This window comes from Choloepus didactylus, chromosome X (assembly GCF_015220235.1).
Source record: "Choloepus didactylus isolate mChoDid1 chromosome X, mChoDid1.pri, whole genome shotgun sequence".
In the NCBI taxonomy this organism is placed as follows: domain Eukaryota; kingdom Metazoa; phylum Chordata; class Mammalia; order Pilosa; family Megalonychidae; genus Choloepus; species Choloepus didactylus.
This window is the reverse complement of record NC_051334.1, coordinates 47,606,134-47,633,394: the sequence shown is the minus strand read 5'-3', so window position 1 is coordinate 47,633,394 and position 27,261 is coordinate 47,606,134. Positions and strand designations below refer to the sequence as shown.

Sequence of the window (27,261 nt, the reverse complement as noted above, 5' to 3'; positions counted from 1 at the left end):
AAAAGAAGATAAAAATGGAAAAATACTTTGTTCCTTGATTTAGTCCCATTGTTAGTGCTGGCTTTGGAATAAAGACACACTTTTCAGTTGATTTCTGTCAAGCGAGGAAGGATGTGAATGCCTAGACAAAACTCTGAGAGTTTTGCTCACTTGGCCTCAGACACTGTTGTTTTCATTAAAATGATTTTTTCTGGGCCTTGGAACTCGACTAATCCTTCTGAGCCTCGATTCCAGCATACTCAGCAGGAGTGCCCTATTGCTGGGCATTCACTTTTGCATTTTCCGATTCACGGGTATTCACGGGTCTTGAAATGCTGGCAAAAAGGAGTGTTTCTCTTTTCTGGCCTTTTCATTTATTGTGTAGGAATAAGTGACACTCACAAAGCACCTAGATAGATGGTGGCCTAATGCAGTGCCCGCATTCCTCTACTTATGCCTAAATGGGTGGCTCGTTTCTTGGATTTACATACTCAACTATGTAATAGCTAAAAACTTAGGGGATTGGGTTTTTTTTTTTTTATAATAAACCTCGTTAAGCAGGACCTTGCATGTTGTTTTCATTTTTATTCCTAGCATGGCATCCCATGAGAGAGTTAGTGAGTTCAGCAGTCCTTGTTTACCGATGAGGGCCTTGTCAAAGGGTGAGTCAGTTATCTGTGCAGTAAGAATCCTGAAGGCCTTTTAACACTTAAGGGCTTTTGCTTTGCTTCTGGAATAGAATGTGCTTTACAAGCACTGCCTTTTTCCTTTTAAAAGCAAAACAAAACAACCAAAAAAAAAAAAAAGAAAAAGAAAAATAGTCAATGCTTTACCCTGGAGAAGGCAGAAGACAGTTCTGCCCTCGCTTCTGTCTGAAACAGCTGCAGCTCCTGCAGCTGGTGCTTTGCCTAAACGGAAGCTCCCTGTTCCTCTGGCTCTCACAGTTGTTTCCGTCTCTGACCGGGGGCAGTGTGGAACTCTCTTTTGGGCTCTGTTCTTAACTCAGCAAGTGACGAATGACTGGTTTCCCTGAATTCTTTAGTTTCCACACTAGAGTTCCTTGCCCACACTCCTCCTTTTCCATTTCTTACATAGCCAAAAGACATTTTAGTCAGTTAGGTAGAGATGTTTCCCCAGGTTGATTGTTGTGAAGTATGTGTTTTAGGGTTATGAATGTGTAAAGATGTGTTTTCAGGTTATGAATACTGTAAGTTTCCTTACCTCCTTTTTTTCAGGATCGTCCTGCTGATTAGAGTCCCTGATGTTTACTTTCAAGAGAAGCTTGGGAGCTCTTTCTCTCCAGCCAGCTTTCTGTTTATAGTCTGTCTCAGGAGTTAGTAATTATTTCTTCTTGCTATTTTTCTTCTAATAGAACATTAGAGGTTTATAAAGCGGGCAAATATTATTTTCTTCTAATATTTTTCTTCTAATAGTATTTGTGTTCTAATAGACACAGTGCTTGCTTCTCCCAAGTCCCCACCCCCACTGTGACACGTTAACTTATTTCTGAACTCATTTTTTAGATAGATCAGGGACTTGGTCAATACCTGATTGTTAAATCAGGAGGTTACAACAGTGTGTTTAATAGGCTAGAAATTATCTTTATGAAGGAGAGGTTGGGAAAGTTGGCCAATTGGATTCCACTTGTTGCTAGAAGACTTGTTTAAAGGGAAGCCAAGCAGCCTGGCTTCTTTGTGCAGCTCTCCTGATTATAACAAGGTGTCACTACATTCCTAAATGTCTTTGCTCAATCAGAGGTTCTGTGTTAGTGCCATTCTGGAAGGCTGTTGGGTCCTTAACCTCTACCTCTTGGTCAGGTTGCCATCTTCCTGGGCAGAGCTGCACATATCTCCCCACTCTCCTTCTTCCTCAACTTGGGCAGAAGGCATAAGATTGGCTGGAATTTTCAACACATGATGATGTTTTCAGGTAAAATCTGTATTTATATTTTATATATAAATGTGAAGAAAATGAGTTTTATACAGCAGAGAATGACAGTATGATTAAAATATAGTCAATAAGGCTCAAAAAAGACAGAAATTAAAGTTGTTTTTGGTCTCTCTCCTGCAGTGCTGAGTGCACAGGTGCACATGTTCAACTAAATTAGTATTGATTTTGCAAACCATACTACCAAATGTGATCATTATCTACTAAAACGCATCTTTATTTCATCACCACCACCAAAAGGCCCTAGATATATATGTATTTAGAGTACTTTACTATTTTCTAGTAGATGTTCATAACCCTTAAGCTTTCAAAAGGTCTCCAGACTTAAAATTAGAAGGAAAAATAGCTCTTTAATGAGAAAGAGTATGTGCCAAGTCACTCAAAGTCTCCCAGCTATAGTATCATCACTTTTAAAATAATGAAATTGAACTAACTAGTTGAGGTCCCTCCTAGATTTAATTTTCTATAGAGAAAAAAAGCTCACATAAGCAAGATGAACCCCAAGCCTGAAGATAACTGCTATGATAGTTCTGCTTGATTTATATTGTCTCCAGATGCCACATTTTCACTGTAAAGCTGAGAAGTGTGGAGAAGCCACTGAGGAGACAAAGGACAATAAAGAAATTCATGGAGGTGAGGAAAGAAGACAGCAGTTGGCATAAGTGAATATTGCAATGGGGGTGGTAAGCATCAGCCTTTATATAGATGAGACTGAAGTTAGAGCATCTCTACCAAACAGAGGGAGGAGATATTGGGGACCAAAGCAGCCTGGCTTTGGTATGATCCTTAAAGGTACCTCTGTCATGTGTGTGGGAAGGGGTAGGGGGCTGTATAAGAAGGCAGAGTGAGTAGCAGCTGCATGCGCTGGTTCGCAGTAGCTCTGGTGGGGGGCATCATAGAGATATACTCAAATCACACCAACTGGCACTGCTCAGAAAAGCAGTCACTTTGTCTGGTACTAACTTGAATCTGAACTTAAATATACAGCCTGCCATCATTACTAGCTTTTCTCATTGTTTCCTTTCACTCTGACAAAACTTTGTTGAGCATCCTCTTTTTATAAGCCACAGTTCTGGATTGTGGAAGATACAAAGAGTAACCTCCCTCAAGGAGCTCAGAGTCTACTGGGTGGGGGGAGAGGTGTACAGAGAGCTAACTTTCTCCCAAGAGAGGATGGTGAATTGCAGAGAAGAGGTGTGAAATAAATGTGGATGAGAAGAGGAGGGTGCAGGACCATCTTCACAAAGGGGGTAGCCTTTGAACTGGGCTTGGAAGAAATGAAATTTCAGGAGGCAGCAGGTTGTAAAGGCAGAAAACATTGCCAGGTAGGCTTTTCCAGAGGATAGCAGTCTGGTTTAAATGTAAGATAGATAGAGTAATGAAGAAAGAGGGTGCAGTTGGAAATGAAAATTATGTCTGAACTACTGATATCAACCAGTAGGTTAAATCAGATTCACCTGGAGGGCTTCTTAAAGCACAGATTCATCTGGAGGGCTTCTTAAAGCACAGATCCCTGGGCCAGATTCGGGTCTAAGAATTTACACTTCTAGTGAGTTCTCAGCTGCTGGTAATGCTGCTGGTTTAAGGACCACAATCTGAGAATCACCTCGCTGGAGTCTACACCATGGAGAAGCTTCAGTTGTGTGCCAGAGAGCTTGGGCTTTGTTCAAGAGCAGTTAGGAGACATTAGAGGTTTATAAAGAGGGCAATGACAAGATCCCACTTATGTTATCAGGAAGATACTGGTGAAAAAGGGAAAGGTAAGTTGGCAATAACTGTCGCCTAGCTAAACATAAAATACATTCATTATCTTTTGTACTAAAAGGCTGAGAAGTACACAGTGCTGTTTAGCGATATCCCCAATAAAAAAATATTTCAAAATTCTGCTCCTTGGTTTGCTGGGAGAAATATGGCCATCAAAAGGAACTCATTTTTCAAGGCTGTGAAATACCTGAGGTTTCACTTTCCTATTGCTTACAATAAAGTAAACATAATAAAATAAAAAAGATATATGTATATCATACATTGTCTCCCTCTGACCCTCGAGTTTTCTTCTTTGAGACAGTATCCCTTTGTAGGCTTAAAAATTGATCCATGTCATAGCTTGCTGTAGAATGACTTAGATGTGTATAAATAGTTCATTAGGACAGATAAATAGAAAACATTACTTTTGCTCTGTTTTTTTTTTAATGTATCTTTTATTGAGTCACTGTTCTTTGGTGAAGCATAATGAAGCTCCAGGTGAATAAAATTGTGAAATTGGGAAAGGTGGGAAAATGTACAGATGTAGTAGATAGAGCTTGTGCTTCTCTCATATAATATACATGTACTCTTGCCCCTGGTGAATAAAAATTTATGCTAGATACATACTAAAGACCATTGATACCATTTTTATTAAAAAACAAATTATGAGCCTTAAAGAATAAAGTTCTGATACTTGCCACTACCTAAGTGAACCTTGGCGACATCATGTTTGGCCCCTGGACCAAATCCTGCCCCTCATGAGCTAAGAATGACTTTTACAGGTGAACATTTGCAATCTGTTTGATGATAGGAATACTAACTCTGAAACCCTATTAAAGTGAAATATCCCCTCCAAAAGAATTCCATTCTTTTTGTTAGATCTGTAGTCCAACAATTTGTGCTCAATGATTATTATTATAGACTTGATTTTTATCAATAAAAATTTGTGGAAATTTGTTTTCTTTCTTTTATGTAAGTACCTACATGATATGTTTGATTTTACCTCTTGGTACACAAAGTATTTAATATCTGGCCCTTTACAAAATAAACTTTGCCAACTCTTGATGTAAAGTATGTTATATTGATACTTCTCTGCTTGACTTCCCCCTTGGCTAAGGAAATGCCGAACTGTTTTGTGGTTTGTGGTATATTTGCATTTGATGTATTCATACCTAGCCTGTTTCTCAAATTTACTACTGTTTATGTATTTGGATCACAGAGTTTATATTATTTCTTATTTACATTTCTTTTTACTTTGTGTTACTAGCAAGAGAATTATTTAAGAAATAAAAGAGCATTACTCTAAAATGTGGTATGTAAAGTAGTGCAGTATTTTTCTCATTGCATTTGAGAATTTTTTGCAAGAAAGCTGCAAATCTGAAAAGCTCATATTCCTTTAAGGTTCTTCTTTCTGAGTAAAACAACTTGGCTCTCTAAGTGTAAATGGATCCAGTCAATAAGCCTTGAGTGGCAGCAGTGGGTTTTGAGGAGTCATTGTCATTTATCCTTATAACCAGGAGATCTTCCTCTTTGGTCTCTGCAGGCCTCAGGGGAGCGATGGCCTTTGTGTTAGCCATCTGAGACACAGCATCCTGTGCTCTCCAGATGATGTTTACGACCACCCTCCTCATCATTTTCTTCACTGTCTGGGTCATTGGTGGAGGCACGACACCCATGTTGTCATGGTTTAATATAAGGTCAGTCTGGAACCAAGGCCAGTTTTCTGTCTAAATACATCACTTGCTACTGTTCTTGAGAACGCTTAATATGCCCACGCAGGGTGTGCTGCAGCTTATATCGTGGAAGGTTTTTACAGTTTTTTGTTTTGTTTTGTTTTGTTTCAGATTAAAAATTTTTAGAAATAAATAAAACTTCAGACTAGTAAATGTTCCAAGAGAAAAAATGTTATCATTATAATTTTTACTGGTGCAAAAATACAAGGAAACAGAAACTCCTGGACCTTGCTAAAGTTGTAATATTAGGGCAAGAATTCAAAAAGCCTTAAGGATGCAGGAGAGAGACTAGTCCTTGACAATGTCCACTATATCGTGTTCCTTTGAAATGAAACCTAAGGCCTTAAAAATAAATAAGCTCTCCAACCAGAAATAAAAGACGAAATTAGAGTTTTGTTTTAATATGAAACTGTGTGCTGTGACCCTTAACTGCTTGAGTGCAGAAAATAGGTGACATTTCCTGTGTAACCCTAATTTGCTGCCATCTCATGGACGTTCTCTTCCTGTGGTTTTTGCAACTGTGTCAGGATGGAGAGGCCAGATGGGTTTACCAAGGGCACTGATCTGAGTTTGATTTTTTCACAGCATTTGAATTGCACAACTGTGCTTGTGAGCTCCAGTACCTTATAGAAAAGAGGACATTGAAACAGAGATCAAGAGACCACCAGCCTAATTCTGGCTTTGGTTTAAGACAAGCCCTTCATTTTTGGACTTCAGTTTTCCTCAACTTCAATGGGGAAGTTTAGACTTTAATGAAGGCACTTAGTTAGATTATCTCAAAGTCCCTTCCAGATTTAAGTGTTATGCTCTATCATTGGCAGTGCCACAGTTTCAGGTCTGCAGGATGTGAATATGATAGGGAACAAGAAGACACTTGGGTAGTGCAAAGGTGTGAAGAAGAATTCTCTAAGAAGCAGCCTTGGGTGTTTTGTTTTATTTTCAGGTGACTCATTTTTTCCCTCCTCTGCTGGTGTTTTAATTGTATTCCCTTACCCAGATTGTAGAAAACACGGGACAGACAAGCTGCAAAGCATACATAGCCTGGAGGAGAGAAAATGAACAAGGATCTCCCCATCATCCTTGGAGTCAGGGAGAAAGCTAGAATTTTGAGAGAATAGTCTCCTCCATCTGGGACTTTGATGTTAATAGTAGGGAGGAATTCCTGTTCTTGACCACTGCCAGCTGCACCATTTCTGGGCTACTGTGCCTCAGCTTCAGATCCAGGTGGGTCTGCAGAGCCTATGTGAGGCTTCTTAGTGATAGTCATAGAATAACTGGCACTTGTGTTCAAGTGTTGTTCCAGGATATACACATATTAAGATAATCCTTATAATATTCCTATAAGGGAGCTATTACTATCTCCATTTTAGAGGTGGGGAAACTGAGGCACAGAGCAGTAACATGCCCAGGGTCACAAAGCTCTATGTGGATGAGCTGGGATTTGAATCCAGACAGTCTTGCCACAGAGTTGACACTCTTAACCACTGTCATACTGCCTGTAAGAAGGGTTGTGTTAGGGACTATTTTTATGCTGTAAAATTTGGCATGATTAGACTTTCAGCTTCTTGGCATGAATCTCAGGGATTGGATTAAGGAAAATAATCCATCCTTGGGACTTTATAATCTCTTGGCTTTAAACATAAGGAATAAGTTGGCATCATCTTCGTTGTGTGTAGAAGAATGAACTGCCCACAGTTAAGTATCTTTGCACTTGGAGACCTCTGAGATTACTTCTTGCTCCTATTTGTCTGGTCACCCAGTAGGAGACCTGGGTGCTCAGTGCCCGATTAAGTTATGTAAGTTTTGTGTATTCTTCATGTTATTTATAAGTTCTTTTCTGGTGCCTCCCCACCCCCACCCACCAAATATACAGGGCCAAACAATTTTCCATTGAGAGTAGGAAGTTGACTTGTGACATTTTGCACTCCATTTAACCCTTCTCAAAAAGTCAGCCATTAGAACAGTCAGTCTTACCCAGCTGAGACTGTGGGCAGCTTTTCCTGAGGCACACAGGCTGCAGATAAAGAGAAGGATGCCTGAACTAGACTGGGAGCTGCTAGGAAGGAGAAAGCAGAGTCTTTCTCTATAGCTGTTGAACAGATAACCCACAGTGTCTGCTCTAGGATTCATTTACCAACCCCTTGTTTTATGCCAGGCACTGTTATGAGTGCTTTCTATATATATTTTTTTTTCACAACAATCCTATTACACATTCATATGTATCCACTGTTACTCTGTTCTATGAATGAGGAAACCAGGACTTAGAGAGGTTAAGTAGCTTGCCCATGGTCTTGTAGTTATCTAATGGTGGGATCGAGGTTTTTGTCTGACCCATGCTCTTATTCACTCTACTGTAATACCTGGGTACAGCAGCATATTTAAATTTGGTGGAGTCTGGAGCTTTTATACAATTTGAAGAGCCTCTTTAAGTAAAAGAACTGAATGTTACAAATACAAAGTCAGGCATAAAAGTGAATACTTACTCAGAATGTGAAATAAATTACAGTATATTTCCAAGTTTTAAAAAGCTCATAATAATCAGAACTATTGCAAAGTCCAGAAAATGCATATAAAATTTTTGTTAATTAACTGCAGGTCACTTCTTTATAATATTTTTTTTCTACAATTTTTTTATCTGCCTACTTTTTGATCTCCTCTTCAAATGACAAGTTTGTAATATTCTCTAAAGAGACAATAGATACATAAATCAATCTTTTTCTCTAGCAAAGGTGATCAAAATTTGTTTTTTATTATTGATATTTTAGAAAAATTTCAGCCTCACTAGTCTTTATTGGTAATGCCTTGTAAATTTTTGGAATTATCATCAGATTTTAGAAACCCTCTATCAGGTTTCTTTCATATGTGAGCCATAAGATTTCAGGGCATTCAAGTTTTCTTATGCCATATAATTTTTTTAAACCTTTTAAGTAAATTAACGATACACAGAAGGCTGCAAAAATAGTATGGAAAGGTCCCATGTACCCTTTACCCAGCTTCCCCCAATCTTTCAGAACTGTAGTATAAAATCGAAAATATGTGTATGCATAGATCTGTGTCATTTTGTTACATGTGTAGATTTGTGTATCCACCACCACAATCAAGATACGGAACTGTCCCTTTAAAAATATCTCTCTCATTCTATCCTGTATTGTCACACCCATCTTCCTTATCCCCACCATCCCTAACCCCTATCAACTACTGAGTTGTTCTCCATCCCTTTAATTTTGTCATTTTGTGAATGTTATATAAATGGAATCACATAATATGTGACCTTTTGAGATTGGCTTTTTTCCTCCTCAGGATTAATGCCCTGGAGATCCATCCAGGTTGTTGTATGTATCGGTAGTTTGTTCCTTTTTATTGTTGAATAGTATCATATGGTATGGATGTACCACAGTTTCTTTAACCATTCACCTGCTGAAGAGCATTTGAGTAGGTTCCAGTTTTTGACTGTGGAATAAAGCTGCTATTCGTTTTCATGTACAAGCTTTTTGTATGGGTGTAAGTTGTCGTGTCTCCAAGATAAATGCGTGGGAGTGCAATTGCTGGATCGTATTTTAGTTTTATAAGAAACTGACAAACTATTTTCCAGAGTGCTTGAACCATTTATATTCCCACCAGCGATGTATGAGAGATCCAGTTTCTCTGCATCCTCCCCCAACATTTGGTGTTATCTTTTTACTATAGCAGTTCTAATAGGTGTGTAGTGGTATGTCATTGTGATCTTAATCTGAATTTCTCTCATGGCTAGTGATGTTGAACAGTTTTTCACATGCTTATTTGTCATTTGTGGAGCTTGAAATCTCTGTTCAAGTCTTTTCCCCATTTTCTAATTGGATTCTTTTTTACTAGTGAGTTTTGAGAATTCTTTATTTATTCTAAATACTAGTCTTTTGTTGAATAAGTGGTTTGCAAATATTTTCTTCTAGTCTGTAGCCCATCTTTTCATCCTTTTAACAGAGTCTTTCATAAAGCAGAAGTTTTAATTTTGCTGAGACCCTATTTGTCATGTTTTCCTTTTATGGATTTTGCTTTTAGTGTCATGTGTAAGAGCTTTTCACCAAGCACGAAGAAGTCCTGACAACTTTCTCCTATTTTATCTTCTAAAAGTTTTATAATTTTACACTTTACATTTAAATATGATCCATTTTGAGTTAATTTTTGCATAAGATGTACGATTTAGGTCAGCGTGGGGTTTTTTTGTTTTGTTTTGTTTTGTTTGCCTATGGCTATCCAGTTATTCTAGCATGATTTTTAAAAAGAATATCCTTCCTCCATTGAATTGCTTTTGCTTCTTTGTAAAAAATCAGTTGGCCAAGCCCTCAATCTTGAGGCTTCTCTCATGAAACTTATTTCTGTAATGGGGAAGTTAAGCCTACCTGTAACTATCCTAAAAATCACTTCTGTAGAACCTCTTTTGTTGCTCAGATGTGGCCTCTCTCTCTCTAAACCCAACTCTGTAAATAAACTCATTACCCTCCCCCCTATGTGGGACATGACTTCCAGGGGTATAATTCTTTCTGGCAACATGGGACGTGACTCCTAGGGTTGAGCCAGTCCCTGGTATCATGGGATCCACAATTCCTTCCTGACAAAAATGGGGAAGAGAAATGTAACAAAAGAAGGTATCAGTGGCTGAAAAATTTCAAATAGAGTCGAGAGACTATTCTGGAGGTTACTCTTATGCAAATTGCAGCCAGATATTACAAAATACCACAGTATGCCAAGCCCCAAGCAACAGTTCCTGAAAACCCTAAGGAACACTCCAGGTTCAATCTAAAAATCTATAAAAAATTATATACTCAATAAGTTTATTTTTCAGAGACTTAAAGCCTCTGGATTGTTCCTATGCTAGTTAAGCTCTGAAACCCAGAGTTAGCAGTCTCTCTGAGAACAACAACCAGTTTCATTCCTCTACCCCATAATGTCAACACCCCTTTTCAACATAAAGAAATTAGGATGGTTATTGCCCAAATATCCTTGAAGATTGGGAGAAGGATCAAATGAGAGGGAGGAGTTGTAACAGAGAAGATAGGATTTAACAAATGATTGTGACTACTGAATCATTATACTGATATTTCTTGTTAGTCTCTAGAGTATTAGAACAGCTAGAAGGAAATAACCTGAAATTGTGGAACTGTAACCCATATCATACTTTGAAATTTGCTCTATAACTACTTGTTAAACTGTACTTTGAAATTTATCACTTTTCTGTATATGTATCTTATTTCACAATAAAAAAAGCACACACACACAAAATCAGTTGGCCATATCAATGTGGGTCTATTTCTGGGTTCTCTATTCTGTTCCATTGGTTTTTTTTGTCTATCCCTCCACCAGTATCATACTGTTAGATGACTCTAGTTATAAAGTAAATCATAGCAGCAGGTAGAGTGATTCCTCCCACTTTTTTCTTCTTTTTCAAAATTGTTGTAGCTCTTCTAGTTCCTTTCCTTTTCCATAGAAATTTTAGAATAAGCTTGTCTATATCTACAGAAACTCTTGCTAGGATTTTCATAGGAATTGACTCAAACCAATTGATCAGTTTGGGGAGAATTGACATCTTTGCTATGTTGAATCTTCTAATCCATAAATGTGGCATGTTTTTCCATGTATTTATGTTTTTTTATTTCTTTTATCAGTATGTTATAGTTTTTAGCTTATGACTCCTATACATGTTTTGTTAGATTTTTTTCCCTTTATTAGACAGTTTGTGGGCATGTTTTGTTAGATTTACAACCAAGTATTTCTTTTCTTTTTGTTGTTTTTTTTTACACTATTGTAAATGATATTGTATTTTTATTTCGGTTTCCATGTGTTCATTGCTGGTATGTAGAAATACAGTTGATTTTTGTATGTTGATTTTGTATCCTGCGACCTTGTTGAACTCACTTATTAGTTCTAGGAGAATTTTATTTGTGTGTTTAGATTCCTTGAGATTTTTTTACATAGACTATCTTGTCATCTGCAAATAGGGACAGTTTTATTTCTTTCATTCCCAAACAGTGTGCCTTTTATTTCATTTTCTTGTCTCATTGCCCTGTCTAGGACTTACAATGCTCTGCTGAATAAGAGTGGTGAGAGTAGACATCCTTACGTTGTTCCTGATCTTAGGGGGAAAGCTTTCAGTCTTTTACCATTAAGGATAATGTTAGCTGTAGGTTTTTTTGGTAGATGTTCATCATCAAGTTGAGGAAGTTCCCCTCTAATGCTAGTTTTCTGAGAGTTTTTATCATGGACAGTTGTTGAATTTTGTCAAATGCTTTCTCTGTATCAATTGATTGATCATATGATTTTTCTTATTTAGCCTGTTACTATGGTGAATTATATTGATTAATTTTTCAGTATTGAACCAGCCTTGTATTTTTGGAATAAACCCTACTTGGTTGTAATTCTTTTTACATATTGCTGAATTTTGTTAGCTAATATTTTGTAAAGGATTTTTGTGTCTGTGATAAGAGATATTTGCCTGCAGTTTTTTGGGTTGTTATTTTAAATTTCAGTACGGCCTTTGTCTGTTTTTGGTATCAAGATAATACTGGCCTCAGAAAATAATGTAAGACATATTCCCTACTCTTCTATTTTCTGGAAGAGATTATTAGAATTAATGTTAATTATTTTCTTTAAACATTCGGCAGAATTCTCTGTGAAAACATCTAGGCCTGAAGATTTCTTTTTTAGGAGTTTTTAAAATTTTGAAGTAAATTTATTTAATAGTTATAGGGCTATTCAAATTGGGTGACTGTGGTAGGTTATGAAATTGGTCCATTTTATCTAAGCTATCAAATTTATGTGTGTAGAGATGTTTGTAGTATTTCCTTACTATCCTTTTTACATCTGTAGGGTCTGTAGTATTCATTGCAGATACTGGTAAATTGTGTCTTCTCTCTTTTTTCCTTTGTTAGTCTTGCTAGAGGTTTGCCCGTTTTATTGATCTTTTCAAAGAACTAGCTTTTTGTTTAACTGATTTTCTGTATTTTTCTGTTTTCAATTTCACTGATTTTTGTTATCTTTATTATTTCCTTCCTTCTGTCCAATTATAAGTAGCATTGTACAGTGTGCCATTGGTAAAAGTACATATGGTGTCAGCTCATTGCATTTTCCCAGATGTATATAAATAGCCATTATGTAAGTGTAGAAACTGACATTTAAAGAGTCAACATAAAAAGAAACTCCCTCTGGTAACAATAAGGAGACTGGTTTTTCTGGCTTGTGGCTTGTGGTATTAGTTTACGGCCACAGATCATTTAGCAAACTCAGGTTCTTATACTAAGTTCATTCAGAAACCCCCTAAAGTTCAGTGTGGTGTTTTGATCTCTATAACCTCAGCAGGATCAGTACCTACTTGTTCTTACTTCTCCAGGCTGCTGATAGGGGCCATGATGAGATGTGAAATAGTTGCTTAGAAGCAGAAGCTCCGAATGGGTCTTGGAGTTCCACTGTAAATAATTAGGAGTTAGCTGTGATTTTTTTAACCATGGCTAGTTTCAAGTGTGTATATAAAATAAAAATGTAGTATAACTAATAGTTCAAAGCCAGGCCACAGCTCTCTGTAAATCCAACTTACCTTTTTTAAATTGGTGTTTATGCTTGACATTTTAAAAGGTAATGGCAAAATTATCTTTTAAAAAAAAAGTTATTTTGTTTCAGCATAAACTAGGTATTTATCTTAGTCTCCTGAGTAAGTGTTGTTATTTATAACAGGCATAATTTTGGCAACTTAGGAAAACAATCATGGGATGTTTTCACAGATGAGCCTTGTATATGTCCTGAGCGCATTTTAGTGGCATGGTGGTTGTCCTCTTGGAGCCCCCAGCTTTAAATGATACACACATGAAGTGGTGTAGGGAGTGGAGCCTCACACACCCAGTGAGCCAAATTAACAAGTAACTGTCATATCCCAGAATGCAGTAATATAATCTTTCAAGAACACTCTGCTTGGTGTAATCGTGTTAGACTGATTGTTTATGATAAAGCTCTTTGTAAGATAACGTAAGGAATAATGAAAGGAAGAGCCCCTAAGCTCTTTATGTAATAGTATTTGAAACTGGATATTTTAAAAGAGTTTATAAAGATGTCACCTTGTAGTCAAAGTTGCTATCCTATAATATAGGATATGACTCTGGAGTCTTAACAGCCTGAGTCGGAAGTTTGTGACCTTGGGCAACTTATTTAACCTTTCTAACCCTCAGTTTCCTCACTGAGTAAATGGGGACAACAATACACAAGGATCAAATGTGCTAATCAATACATGTGATAAAGAATTTGCTCATTAAATGTAGCACCTGGCTCATGGCAAGTACTCAGTACATTTTAGCTATTATATTATCATTATTATTCATACCATTACTATTGCTACTATTAGTATTATTTATTAGTCAAGAGATGATAAATCTTACATTAAAGGAATCTGGCTTATTTTTCTGATATTTGTCAAAATTTCTCAATGCTTTAGTAATATACAGAGTCTGGTTTAAGTCACATTCTGAACATGTAATTAATTAAAGGTGCCACGTTAAGCATCATGTTCTCACTTTCATAGCTCAGGGACATAGCATGGTGAGTTGGGCACCATCTAGTATAGTGTTTCTCATCCTCTTTTTCATTATTGCCCCCTTAAGGAGCATTTTTAAGGCATTTTGTTTCCTAATTGCCTCCCCCCAAATGAAATTTTAAAATCACTGAAATGCCATATATCTGTTTATGTACTGTGGCCCTTTGGAGGGCTACATACCACTGTGATATCTGAGATTTTTTTTTTAATTTATTTTTTTCATTTTTATTGAGATTGTTCAGATACCATGCAATTATCCAAAGATCCAAAGTGTACAATCACTTGCCCCTGGGTACCCTCATACAGCTGTGCATCCATCATGACACTTAATTTTTGTTCAATTTTTAGAAACTTTTCATTACTCCAGACAAGAAATAAAGTGAAAGATGAAAAAAGAAAAAAAGAAAAGGAAACTCTAAACCTCCCCTATCCCTAACCAACCCCCCTCAATTGTTGACTCCTAGTATTGATATAGTACGTTTGTTACTGTTTATGAAAAAAATGTTGAAATACTACTAACTGTAGTATATAGTTTGTAATAGGTATATAGTTCTTCCCTATATGCCCCTCTATTATTAACTTCTAATTGTATTGTCATACATTTGTTCTGGTTCATGAAGTGATTTCTAGTATTTGTACAGTTGATCGTGGATATTGCCCACCATAGGATTCAGTTTTATACATTCCCATCTTTTGACCTCCAACTTTCCTTCTGGTGACATATATGACTCTGAGCTTCCCCTTTCCACCTCATTCACACACCATTCGGCACTGTTAGTTATTCTCACATCTTGCTACCAACACCCCTGTTCATTTCCAAACATTTAAGTTCATCCTAATTGAACATTCTGTTCATACTAAGCAAGAGCATCTACATTTCTTCCACAAGGCAGGAGGGAGAGTCAAAGAAGGTAGAGAGGCAAAAGAAAGAGGAAACAAAAAAAATGACAGCTAGGAAGCAGCAAAAAGAAAAATAACCTTAAATCAAAGTAGAATAAAGAATCAGACAATACCACCAATGTTGTGTCTAACATGCCTCCCCTATCCCCCCCTTATCTGCATTTACCTTGGTATATCACCTTTGTTACATTAAAGGAAGCATAATACAATGATTCTATTAGTTACAGTCTCCAGTTTATGCTGATTGCATCCCTCCCCCAATGCCTCCCCATTTTTAACACCTTGCAAGGTTGACATTTGCTTGCTCTCCCTCGTAAAAGAACGTATTTGTACATTTTATCACAATTGTTGAATGCTCTAGATTTCACCAAGTTACACAGTCCCAGTCATTATCTTTCCTCCTTTCTTGTGGTGTCTCACATGCTCCCCATCTTTCTCTCTCAACCGTATTCATAGTTACCTTTGTTCAGTGTACTTATATTGTTGTGCTACCATCTCCCAAAATTGTGTTCCAAACCACGCACTCTTGTCTTCTATCACCCTGTAGTGCTCCCTTTAGTATTTCCTGTAGGGCAGGTGTCTTGTTCACAAAGTCTCTCATTGTCTGTTTGTCAGAAAATATTTTGAGCTCTCCCTCATATTTGAAGGACAGCTTTGCTGGATACAGGATTCTTGGTTGGTGGTTTTTCTCTTTCAGTATCTTAAATATGTCACACCACTTCCTTCTTGCCTCCATGGTTTCTGCTGAGAGATCCGCACATAGTCTTATGGAGCTTCCTTTGTATGTAATGGATCACTTTTCTCTTGCTGCTTTCAGGATTCTCTCTTTGTCTTTGACATTTGATAATCTGATTATTAAGTGTCTTGGTGTAGGCCTATTCAGATCTCTTCTGTTTGGAGTACGCTGAGCTTCTTGGATCTGTAATTTTATGTCTTTCATAAGAGATGGGAAATTTTCATTGATTATTTCCTCTATTATTGCTTCTGCCCCCTTTCCCTTCTCTTCTCCTTCTGGGACACCAATGATACGTACATTATTGTACTTTGTTTCATCCTTGAGTTCCCGGAGACGTTGCTCATATTTTTTCATTCTTTTCTCCATCTGCTCCTTTGCGTGTAGGCTTTCAGGTGTTTTGTTCTCCAGTTCCTAAGTGTTTTCTTCTGCCTCTTGAGATCTGCTGTTGTATGTTTCCATTGTGCCTTTCATCTATTGTGTTGTGCCTTTCATTTCCATAGATTCTACTAGTAGGTTTTTTGAACTTTTGATTTCTGCCGTATACATGTCCAGTGCTTCCTTTACAGCCTCTATCTCTTTTGCAATATCTTCTCTAAACTTTTTGAATTGATTTAGCATTAGTTGTTTAAATTCCTGTATCTCAGTTGAAGTGTACGTTTGTTCCTTTGACTGGGCCATAACTTTGTTTTTCTTAGTGTAGGTTGTAATTTTCTGTTGTCTAGGCATGGTTTCCTTGGTTATCCAAATCAGGTTTTCCCAGACCAGAACAGGCTCAGGTCCCAGAGGGAAGAAATATTCAGTATCTGGTTTCCCTGCGGGTGTGTCTTAGAAAATTGCTCCACTCTTTGATGCCTCAGGTCACTGTGCTTTTCTGCCCAGCAGATGACACCTGTTAGCCTATAATTCTTGACTGGTGTGAGGAGGTGTGGCCGTGTTCCCCCAGGCTCTGGGGTCTGGTTCTGAATGGAAAGGGCCCCAACCCTTTCCTCCTAGAGAAGACAGACCCCTCAGGTGGAGGTTATTAGCATTTCAATGGTCTTGCTCTCTGCTTGTGCTGTCTCCGCCCTTCCCCAAGTCACAGCCCTGGAAACTTAAAATGACTGGGGCTTTCTCCACTGAGCTGAAAAAGAAACAGATAGTCCCCTTCAGACCCAGTCAAGGCGACCCTCCGGCTCTCCCAGGTCAGTCGTCACCCAAAGCCTCTGTCTGTTTTTTGGGGATGCGTACCTGTAGTGAGCAGTTCACACTCGCTACTTAAAACCCCAGTTGGAGCTCAGCTGAGCCGTATTCGCTTGCTGGGAGAGAGCTTCTCTCTGGCACCACGAGGCTCCGCAGCTTGGGCTATGGGGGAGGGGGTCTCCTGACCTGGTTCCGCAGGTTTTACTTACAGATTTTATGCTGTGTTCTCGGGCATTCCTCCCAATTCAGGTTGGTGTATGATGAATGGATGGTCTCGTTTGTCTCCCCGCAGTTATTCTGGATTATTTACTAGTTGTTTCTGGTTTTTTGTAGTTGTTCCAGGGGGACTACTTAGCTTCCACTCCTCTCTATGCCACCATCTTGCCCGAGTCCCGATATCTGAGATTTTTGGCCCCCAGGAACCGATTTTCATACCCTTGGGAATGATGTCATCCCATTAAGTGTGTATGATCTAGCATGATGGTTCTCAAATAAGTGAAATTTTACTCCCCATGGGACATTTGACAATACCTAGAGACATTTTTGGTTGTCATGAGTAGGGGTAGGGGAAGATTGCTTCTGGCATATCTAGTGGGTAGAGGCCAGGGATGCTGCTAAACCCTGTAATGCACAGGACAGCCCCCAACAACAAAGAACGATCCAGCCCAAAATGTCAGTGGCGCTGAGGTTGAGAAACCCTACTCTAAAATGATGGTAAAGTTCACATGCACTCTGAATAACTCCACAGTTATTAAGGAAGGTGAAAATCGGTCATATCAACTCTAAGGCCATGAAGTAAAGAGAGTGGCAGAAGTTGGGTTCCTGACCTTCAGGTTGAAACTATGGACAATGTGATTTACTTTTCTAAGAAAAAAGAAGGTCTTTGGATTCATAAGTATTGTTGCTATTTTCAATAATATAATAGTGTTTTTTTGCTCTTTCTGTAAAGTCACTTCAAACGTGTTTAGTAATAACCTTTTTTTCTGTTTTTTATATGGATGTATCTTGCTTTATAAAAGATGAATTCCTGAAAATTGTATAAATTCATATTTTAGGAGTTGCAGTTATTCCTTTGATTTACTTCCATTATACTTTGAGAGGTGTATCTTCATTTCTAATTGATACTCATTTGCCCTGCCTCCTAACATTGTTGCTTTAAATTTAAATGTAGCTGCCTTCCTGCTTCTCTGGGTTTAGAGAATGGGGGATAGTGTAAGGGAGGGTATGGATTGATATTTAAAGTGAGATGGTATATTCTTTGAATGGAGGTGGGCCAGGGCAAATCCCCAGAGCTCCTGGCTCCTCTATTGTCCTGTTACACTCACGTTCCCTTCTTGTGCTGCCCAGAGTTGGCGTCGAGGAGCCCTCCGAAGAGGACCAGAACGAACTCCGCTGGCAGTACTTCAGGTGACACAGGGCATCCTCAGAAAAAATTAACCAGGCCTGCCTTTTCTCCTCTTTCTAACCTAAGATATTTCTCTGTATGCTTTTTATCTCTTTCTTCCTTCCTGTGTATGTCCACTCCCTGCCTGTTTCAGCAAAAGGGCAAGAGGTTAGGTCAATTCTGATCATTTTTTCCACCCTTTCTCTGGGTTGAGTGATATGTTCCTGGGATTCTGCTCCCTTTTCCCCTCGTTTTGGACAATGCAGTTGTCAACATCAAAAATCTGACTTGGCAAGTGTTTCCTCCTTGGAAAACTGAACTTCATGGTAAGAGCAGCCCATTTTCAGAGGCACAAATGCCTTTTCCACAAAGTCCTGCTTATGGTTTAGTAAATAAGACTTTTAACTCACAAAGAGAACTAGATTTTCATATTTAAGCCATGACTGGGGTATGGCTTACACAGTCTTAATTAAATAGCAATACTGTTTTTTTAATTATGTATTTGTCTATTTGTACCTTATGATGAATCAGAAGATTCAAAAGACAGTTTTTTTTTAACTAAAAGACAATTAAGGATTCCTGTGATGTAATTTGTTTCTCAGTGTCCATCCAATTTTATGATATGATTAGGTTTAAGAGTGATAATGTCAGGGCAATCAGAATAAAAACTTTGTTTCTGTTTTCCTTTCTTGTATCTTTAATCAGCGTGCTTTCTTCCTGATCTTCTTCCTGGTGCTGGTGGAAAAATCAGATGCAAAGCAGGATTAAACTCTGTTCTTGGCATTGCTTACATATTTCACTCATTGAGGGCAGTGATGAAAGCAGTGATACCTGTAATGGGGAGTGGATCTGGGGATAGTATCCGGCCCCAGATATATACAGTAATGACACATACAAAATTAAGTGAAACATTTAGCTCCCTGGGTACACATTTTTATGTACTGTTTAAAGAAGATACACATACAATAAAAAGTTCACTTTTGGAGACCTGACTTCAGGTACCAGTTGAGTTGCAGATGAAACCCTTCTTTTGAAGCATCCTGCTCTCAAGAAGTGAAGGTTCTTCAGGCCAGGTGTAAGTTATTACCCTTGGGACATGAGAGAATTCAGATTATGATCTGACATTCAAGGTTTAATATGAGGGTTTCTGTCTCACATTACCAATTATTCAGGGACTAGGTCATTCAAATTTAAAAATGTATCAAAGAAAGTAGAACACTTGTAAAATTTCTGAGATTTCATGGCATTTTATATAAGTTCTTCAGAATATACAGATTATTGTAACATAAGGGAAATTACTAGTTATCTGTATTCAATCATTCCAGAATGAACATATCAGTTGATTGATTTATTTTCTCATTTGGTGTGTTTATTCTGGTAAAGACTGTTGTGTGTGCTCTGATAAGCTCAACTGTGATGTATCAGAGGAATGCTGAATATGATATAATAGAACAGCAAAAAAAGTTCCAGATTTACATAGAATCCTGGATCAAAGGCATTATAGTAGGTCAGGAGAGAAATATGTGCTGTGGATAGTTTGTCTGAAACTAGGAATTTCAGAAAGTTAGGGGACCACAAACTCTCCTGAAGCATTATAATTAAAATGCTGTACCTGGTCTTTACTGCTGCCCAGCACATGACCAAACACCCTGGCCCATTGCTTTATCTCTTGTTACCAGAGACCAGGTTGGTTCTGGGCTCTTCCCCAAAGGTGGGACCATTCACAGGGAGCTGCAAAGCCCAGTGTTATCCTTGGGGATAGTCCAAGGGGCCCCTGACACTGCCATTAAAGTAATTATTAAATCATCCTAAAGTAAACTGCCTTGGATGGATAAAGAAAGCACAGAACATCACAATTTGTGTCACTGCCCTGGTCTGTTTTCTTTTGGCATTTAAAAAGTGGTAGCAAGCTGGGAGACAGGTCTTTGTTTGCTTTCTTGCGAATCTCCTATTCAGTACTTATAACAGGAGCAGGGATTCCAAGAGGCCCCAAGGGGCCTTCCCATATTCCTCTCCTCTGTGGGAGGGCCCAAGAGGTCCTTTTAGGCTTTGTCCAGTCAGAAGTTAGAGCTACATTTCCAACAGGTGGTAGCAATTGGCTGCAGCAAGGGACTGGGAATGTTGGGTAGAATGGTTTTCAGCACTACAGATATCCATGGGATATACACAACCAAATCTGAAGATGACTGCATGGGTTGGAATTTGATTAACCATTTGTCCCTGTTAACTAGCATTATTTATTTTCTTCTAGCCTTTCATTTTTAGGAGAAGGAGAAGCTCAACAATACATTCCAGACCTTATCTGGAAAAGAAAACCATGTGATTATGAGTATTAGTTAGGTTTCACTTAACTTATTATAGCACCCTGTGTCTGTGAATGTTTACAATTGGTGGTTTTCAGACCCGGAATCTCTGCTGGGAGGGAAAAAAAATCTGTTTAACAGGAATTATAATAAATTTTGTTTAACGAAGAACCCCTTGTAAAGACTAAATTTTGATGATTTTCATTTAAATCCTGGTAACTTCAGTGACACTCATTCATGTAAGGATTGGATTAAGACCAGAGATCTGTCCCTGGGTCCACGGCGCCAGACCAGAATTCAAAACAGCAAATTCAAAACATTGGAATAACTTGATAAAGTTGCTAAATTAGGGCTACCCTAACCCCATCCCAAACTCACGATGTTTGCCATTTGTCCTGGGGGAACCTGAGAGTGAGTCTAGATCACCTCTGTCCAATAGAACTTTCTGTTATGATAGCAATGTCCAATATGGTAACCACTAGTCACAAGTGCCCATCAAGGACTTGACATGTGGCTAGTATGACCAAAGAACTGAATTTTAAATTTTAGTTAGTTTTAATTATTTCTGCTTAAATTACCACATATGGCTAGTGGCTACTGAACTGTGCTACAGATTCTAGAAAGAACTAATTTCAGTCATGTTTCTCTGGCATCACTTTTTTTCTTCTTCTAGAAAAGTAACAACTACCTGCTAACTTTTTGCCTTCTCATTGATAATATGTCAAATTCCTGTTGGGATTCTGTAGAGACACAACACCAAGTCCCGTAAATATTAAGTAAAACTTTGCTTGAACCAATTGCTTAGACAATGGAGAGATTCCTCATTTCACTAATCAATAAAATAAGTAAATAAAAACCTTCTGAAAGCTCTTCTTTACAGATGAATATCCTCTTAGAAATGAGAAAGGAATGATAGAATTAGAAAATACTGGATTCCTAGCTGTTGATCTTATGAATGCTGACAAAACCATCATATAGAGGATTTTTCTATATATAGTGTACATTAAGAGACTCTAAAAACAGGTGAGGGTTAAAGAACAACAGCTAAGAATCAAATATGCAACCTCTCCTCTACTACTTTTGTACTTTGGTGGCACTTGGGCTCTGGTGTGACTTTTGTTGGCAGCCCTTGGGCCCCTAAATTGGATCATTTTAAAGTCAGAAAATCTCTGTGAGGTATGTTGCTCACAAGCCCCTGGATAATGTCTAGTTTTGAGGACAAGCCTTCCAGCCTTCAGAAACCCATTCCTGGAAGCAGTCGTTATATACATAGCAAAGCCCACATGACTCATTACAGAGATCCCATTAAACCCCAGGCCCATGAGGAAGAAATCTGGTGCCAGGCACACTTGAGGTTTCAATATACATGAATTCATCTTGGACCTTTAAACTTTGCTTTCAGCATAATATGGGGTAATGGTTCCCTTTCCTTCTATATCCTCCCCTTTCCAATGTCTGCCTGGGCAACTTGGGTTAGTACTTGGCAAGCCTGGAATAAGAGAGAGTAGAGGTTGACTTTGAATAGAGGTTGACTGTGTTGTTCTATCCAATCCTTTTTCCATTAGTCTCTCTTCTCAAGAAATATTCTGGGCATCGTAGGTGGGGGAGAGGGAGGAAGACAAGGAACAGTGAGGTGCGCACACACAGGGCCTTTGTGCATCCAGTGTCTGCCCATTGGTGTCAACACTCGATACTGGATTGCAAATAACTCCCCTGTGAGGGCTCATTTGGCACCCTCCTCATGGTCAAATAAGATCTAACCTCCTGAAGCATGTATTCTTGGTGTACCTCTTGTGATACCATCCATTTTTGTAATACTTAAGTGAGTGAGGGAAGATATAGAACTTTTCTGGTGTTTTGGTTTTCTCGCCCATTGCCCCATGTTGTCCATGTTGCAATTCTCTGCCACAGAATGAGGAAAGTATGGAGATAAAGAGTTAATAGTGGAAATTGTTATAAGTGAGTTTTGTCACTTTGCTTTCCTTTCTGTTTTTGGTTGTTGATCTCAAATGTGTGAATTCTCAGGTCATCCTTACTGCGGGAGGGTACAAGCAGAATTAGAAGTGGGTCAGGACTCTTGTTAATGCTATGCATACTGAAGTATTTAGAAAAAGCGTACTGATGTCTGCACCTTCATGTGAAATGAGCTGCTGTCACAAATATCACAAACTGATTTTGGAATTGGTTGCAGTGCTTACAGTTTTGAGGCTAGAAGTCATCCAGAATCAAGCATTATGTAAGGCTTCGTTTCTCCCGAAGCACTATGGCATTCGGATGCTGGCTGACAGTAATCACTGGGGTTTTTCCATCACATGGTGATCAGTGTCCTCTCCTTTCTAGCTTCTGTGACTTCTGGGTTCTCTTTATGAGGCCTTCTCTAATATGGATTAAGACCCACCCTGTTTCAGCTGGGCCACACTTTAACTAAAAATAACATCTTCAAGAGGTTCTAGTTATGGTGGGTTCCGTCCACAAGGATGTGCGTTAAGATAAAGAACATGTTCTGCTGGAGTATATAACTCAATTTGCCACAACAGAGAAATGGATAGATATGCAATAAAGAAAATATACTGGGGGCAAGATGGCGGACTGGTGAACTGTATGTTTTAGTTACTCCTCCAGGAAAGTAGGTAGAAAGCCAGGAACGGTGTGGACTGGACACCACAGAGCAATCTGACTTTGGGCATACTTCATACAACACTCATGAAAACGTGGAACTGCTGAGATCAGCGAAATCTGTAAGTTTTTGTGGCCAGGGGACCCGCACCCCTCCCTGCCAGGCTCAGTCCTGTGGGAGGAGGGGCTGTCAGCTCCGGGAAGGAGAAGGGAGAACTGCAGTGGCAGCCCTTATCGGAAACTCATTCTACTGATCCAAACTCCAACCATAGATAGACTGAGACCAGACACCAGAGAATCTGAGAGCAGCCAGCCCAGCAGAGAGGACACAGGCATAGAAAAAAACAACACGAAAAACTCCAAAATAAAAGCGGAGGATTTTTGGAGTTCTGGTGAACATAGAAAGGGGAAGGGCAGAGCTCAGGCCCTGAGGCGCATATGCAAATCCCGAAGAAAAGCTGATCTCTCTGCCCTGAAAGGCCTTAATTGCTTTGTCTCTTAGCATTTCAATAACCCATTAGATCTCTGAGGGGGGGCCCTTTTTTTTTTTAATCCTTTTTTCTTTTTCTAAAACAATTACTCTAAGAAGCCCAATACAGAAACCTTCAAAGACTTCCAATTTGGGCAAGTCAAGACAAGAGCAGAACTAAGAGAACTCTGAGACAAAAGGCAATAATCCAGTGGCTGAGAAAATTCACTAAACACCACAACTTCCCAAGAAAAGGGGGGTGTCTGCTCATAGCCATCATCCTGGTGGACAGGAAACACTCCTGCCCATCGCCAGCCCCATAGCCCAGAGCTGCCCCAGACAACCCAGTGTGACGGAACTGCTTCAAATAACAGGCACACACCACAAAACTGGGAGTGGACATTAGCCTTCCCTGCAACCTCAGCTGATTGTCACAGAGTTGGGAAGGTGGAGCACTGTGAATTAACAAAGCCCCATTCAGCCATCATTTCAGCACACTGTGAGCCTCCCTACACAGCTCAGCAGCCCAGAACTCCCCTGGGGGGACGGCACTCACCTGTGACATAGCACAGTCATCCCTCAACAGAGGACCAGGGGGTACACAGCCTGGAAGAGGGGCCCACTTCCAAGTCTCAGGAGCCATACACTAATACCAAGGACTTGTGGGTCAGTGGCAGAGACAAACTGTGGCAGGACTGAACTGAAGGAGTAGACTATTGCAGCAGCTTTAAAACTCTAGGATCATCAGGGAGATTTGATTGTTAGAGCCACCCCCCCCCCCTCCCTGAATGCCCAGAAACACGCCCCATATACAGGGCGGGCAACACCAACTACACACACAAGCTTTGTACACCAATTGGACGCCACAAGGCTCACTCCCCCACTCACCACAAAGGCTAAGCAGGGGAGAACTGGCTTGTGGAGAACTGGTGGCTTGTGGATGCCACCTGCTGGTTAGTTAGAGGAAGTGTACTCCATGAAGCTGTAGATCTGATAAATTAAAGATAAGGACTTCAATTGGTCTACAAATCCTAAAAGAACCCTATCAAGTTCAGCAAATGCCAAGAGGCCAAAAACAACAGAAAATTATAAAGCATATGAAAAAAAACAGACGATATGGATAACCCAAGCCCAAGCACCTAAATCAAAATATCAGAAGAGACACAGCACCTAGAGCAGCTACTCAAAGAACTAAAGATGAAAAATGAGATCATAGTACGGGATAGAAAGGATATCAAGAAGACCCTAGAAGACCATGAAGAAGACATTGCAAGACTAAATAAAAAAATGGATGATCTTATGGAAATTAAAGAAACTGTTGACCAAATTAAAAAGATTCTGGACACTCATAGTACAAGACTAGAGGAAGTTGAACAACGAATCAGTGACCTGGAAGATGACAGAATGGAAAATGAAAGCATAAAAGAAAGAATGGGGAAAAAAACTGAAAAAATCAAAATGGACCTCAGGGATATGATAGATAACATGAAACATCCGAATATAAGACTCATTGGTGTTCCAGAAGGGGAAGAAAAGGGTAAAGGTCTAGGAAGAGTATTCAAAGAAATTGTTGGGGAAAACTTCCCAAATCTTCTAAACAACATAAATACACAAATCATAAATGCTCAGCGAACTCCAAATAGAATAAATCCAATTAAACCCACTCCAAGACATATTCTGATCACACTGTCAAACACGGAAGAGAAGGAGCAAGTTCTGAAAGCAGCAAGAGAAAAGAAATTCACCACATACAAAGGAAACAGCATAAGACTAAGTAGTGACTACTCAGCAGCCACCATGGAGGCGAGAAGGCAGTGGCACGATATATTTAAAATTCTCAGTAAGAAAAATTTCTAACCAAGAATACTTTATCCAGCAAAGCTCTCCTTCAAATCTGAGGGAGAGCTTAAACTTTTCACAGACAAACAAATGCTGAGAGAATTTGCTAACAAGAGACCTGCCCTACTGGAGATACTAAAGGGAGCCCTACAGACAGAGAAACAAAGAAAGGACAGAGAGACTTGGAGAAAGGTTAAGTACTAAAGAGATTTGGTATGGGTACAATAAAGGATATTAATAGAGAGAGGGGAAAAATATGACAAACATAAACCAAAGGATAAGATGGCTGATTCAAGAAATGCCTTCACGGTTATAATGTTGAATGTAAATGGAATAAACTCCCCAATTAAAAGATGTAGATTCGCAGAATGGATCAAAAACAATGAACCATCAATATGTTGCATACAAGAGATTCATCTTAGACACAGGGACACAAAGAAACTGAAAGTGAAAGGATGGAAAAAATATTTCATGCAAGCTATAGCCAAAAGAAAGCAGGTATAGCAATAATAATCTCAGATAAAACAGACTTTAAATGCAGGGATGTTTTGAGAGACAAAGAAGGCCACTACGTGCTAATAAAAGGGGCAATTCAACGAAAAGAAATAACATTCGTAAATGTCTATGCACCCAAACAAGGTGGCACAAAATACATGAGAAAAACACTGGCATAACTAAAGGAAGCAATTGATGTTTCCACAATAATTGTGGGAGACTTCAACACATCACTCTCTCCTATAGATAGATCAACCAGACAGAAGACCAATAAGAAAAGTGAAAACCTAAACAACCTGATAAATGAATTAGATTTAACAGACATATACGGGACATTACATCCCAAATCACCAGGATACACATACTTTTCTAGTGCTCACGGAACTTTCTCCAGAAAAGATCATATGCTGGGACATAAAACAAGCCTCAATAAATTTAAAAAGATTGAAATTATTCAAAGCACATTCTCTGACCACAATGGAATACAATGAGAAGTCAATAACCATCAGAGACTTAGAAAATTCACAAATACCTGGAGGTTAAACAACACATTCCTAAACAATCAGTGGGTTAACGAGGAAATAGCAAGAGAAGTTGCTAAATATATAGAGATGAATGAAAATGAGAACACAGCATACCAAAACCTATGGGATGCAGCAAAAGCAGTGCTAAGGGGGAAATCTGTAGCACTAAACGCATATATTAAAAAGGAAGAAAGAGCCAAAATCAAAGAACTAATGGATCAACTGAAGAAGCTAGAAAACGAACAGCAAACCAATCGTAAACCAAGTAGAAGAAAAGAAATAACAAGGATTAAAATAGAAATGAATGACATAGAGAACAGAAAAACCATAGAGAGGATAAATATCACCAAAAGTTGGTTCTTTGAGAAGATCAACAAGATTGACAAGCCACTAGGTAGACTGACAAAATCAAAAAGACAGAAGACCCATATAAACAAAATAATGAATGAAAAAGGTGACATAACTGCAGATCCTGAAGAAATTAAAAAAATTATAAGAGGATACTATGAATAACTGTATGGCAACAAACTGGATAATGTAGAGGAAATGGACAATTTCCTGGAAACATATGAACAACCTAGACTGACCAGAGAAGAAATAGAAGACCTCAACCAACCCATCACAAGCCAAGAGATCCAATCAGTCAGCAAAAATCTTCCCACAAATAAATGCCCAGGGCCAGGTGGCTTCACAGGGGAATTCTACCAAACTTTCCAGAAAGAACTGGCACCAATCATACTCAAACTCCTTCAAAACATTGAAGAAAATGGAACACTACCTAACTCGTTTTATGAAGCTAACATCAATCCAATACCAAAACCAGGCAAGGATGCTACAGAAAAGGAAAACTACCGGCCAAT

General features: G+C 38.8%; 1 protein-coding gene across 1 annotated transcript in view; it reads left to right on the top strand.

Annotated features, from left to right (window-relative positions):
- SLC9A7 (solute carrier family 9 member A7) overlaps positions 1–27,261 on the top strand; it is a 94,875-nt gene that overhangs the window by 37,728 nt on the left and 29,886 nt on the right. Inside the window, 3 exon segments of the mRNA XM_037821171.1 lie at positions 1,797–1,908; positions 5,213–5,366; positions 18,119–18,178. Coding sequence (XP_037677099.1) covers positions 1,797–1,908; positions 5,213–5,366; positions 18,119–18,178 — 326 coding nt within the window.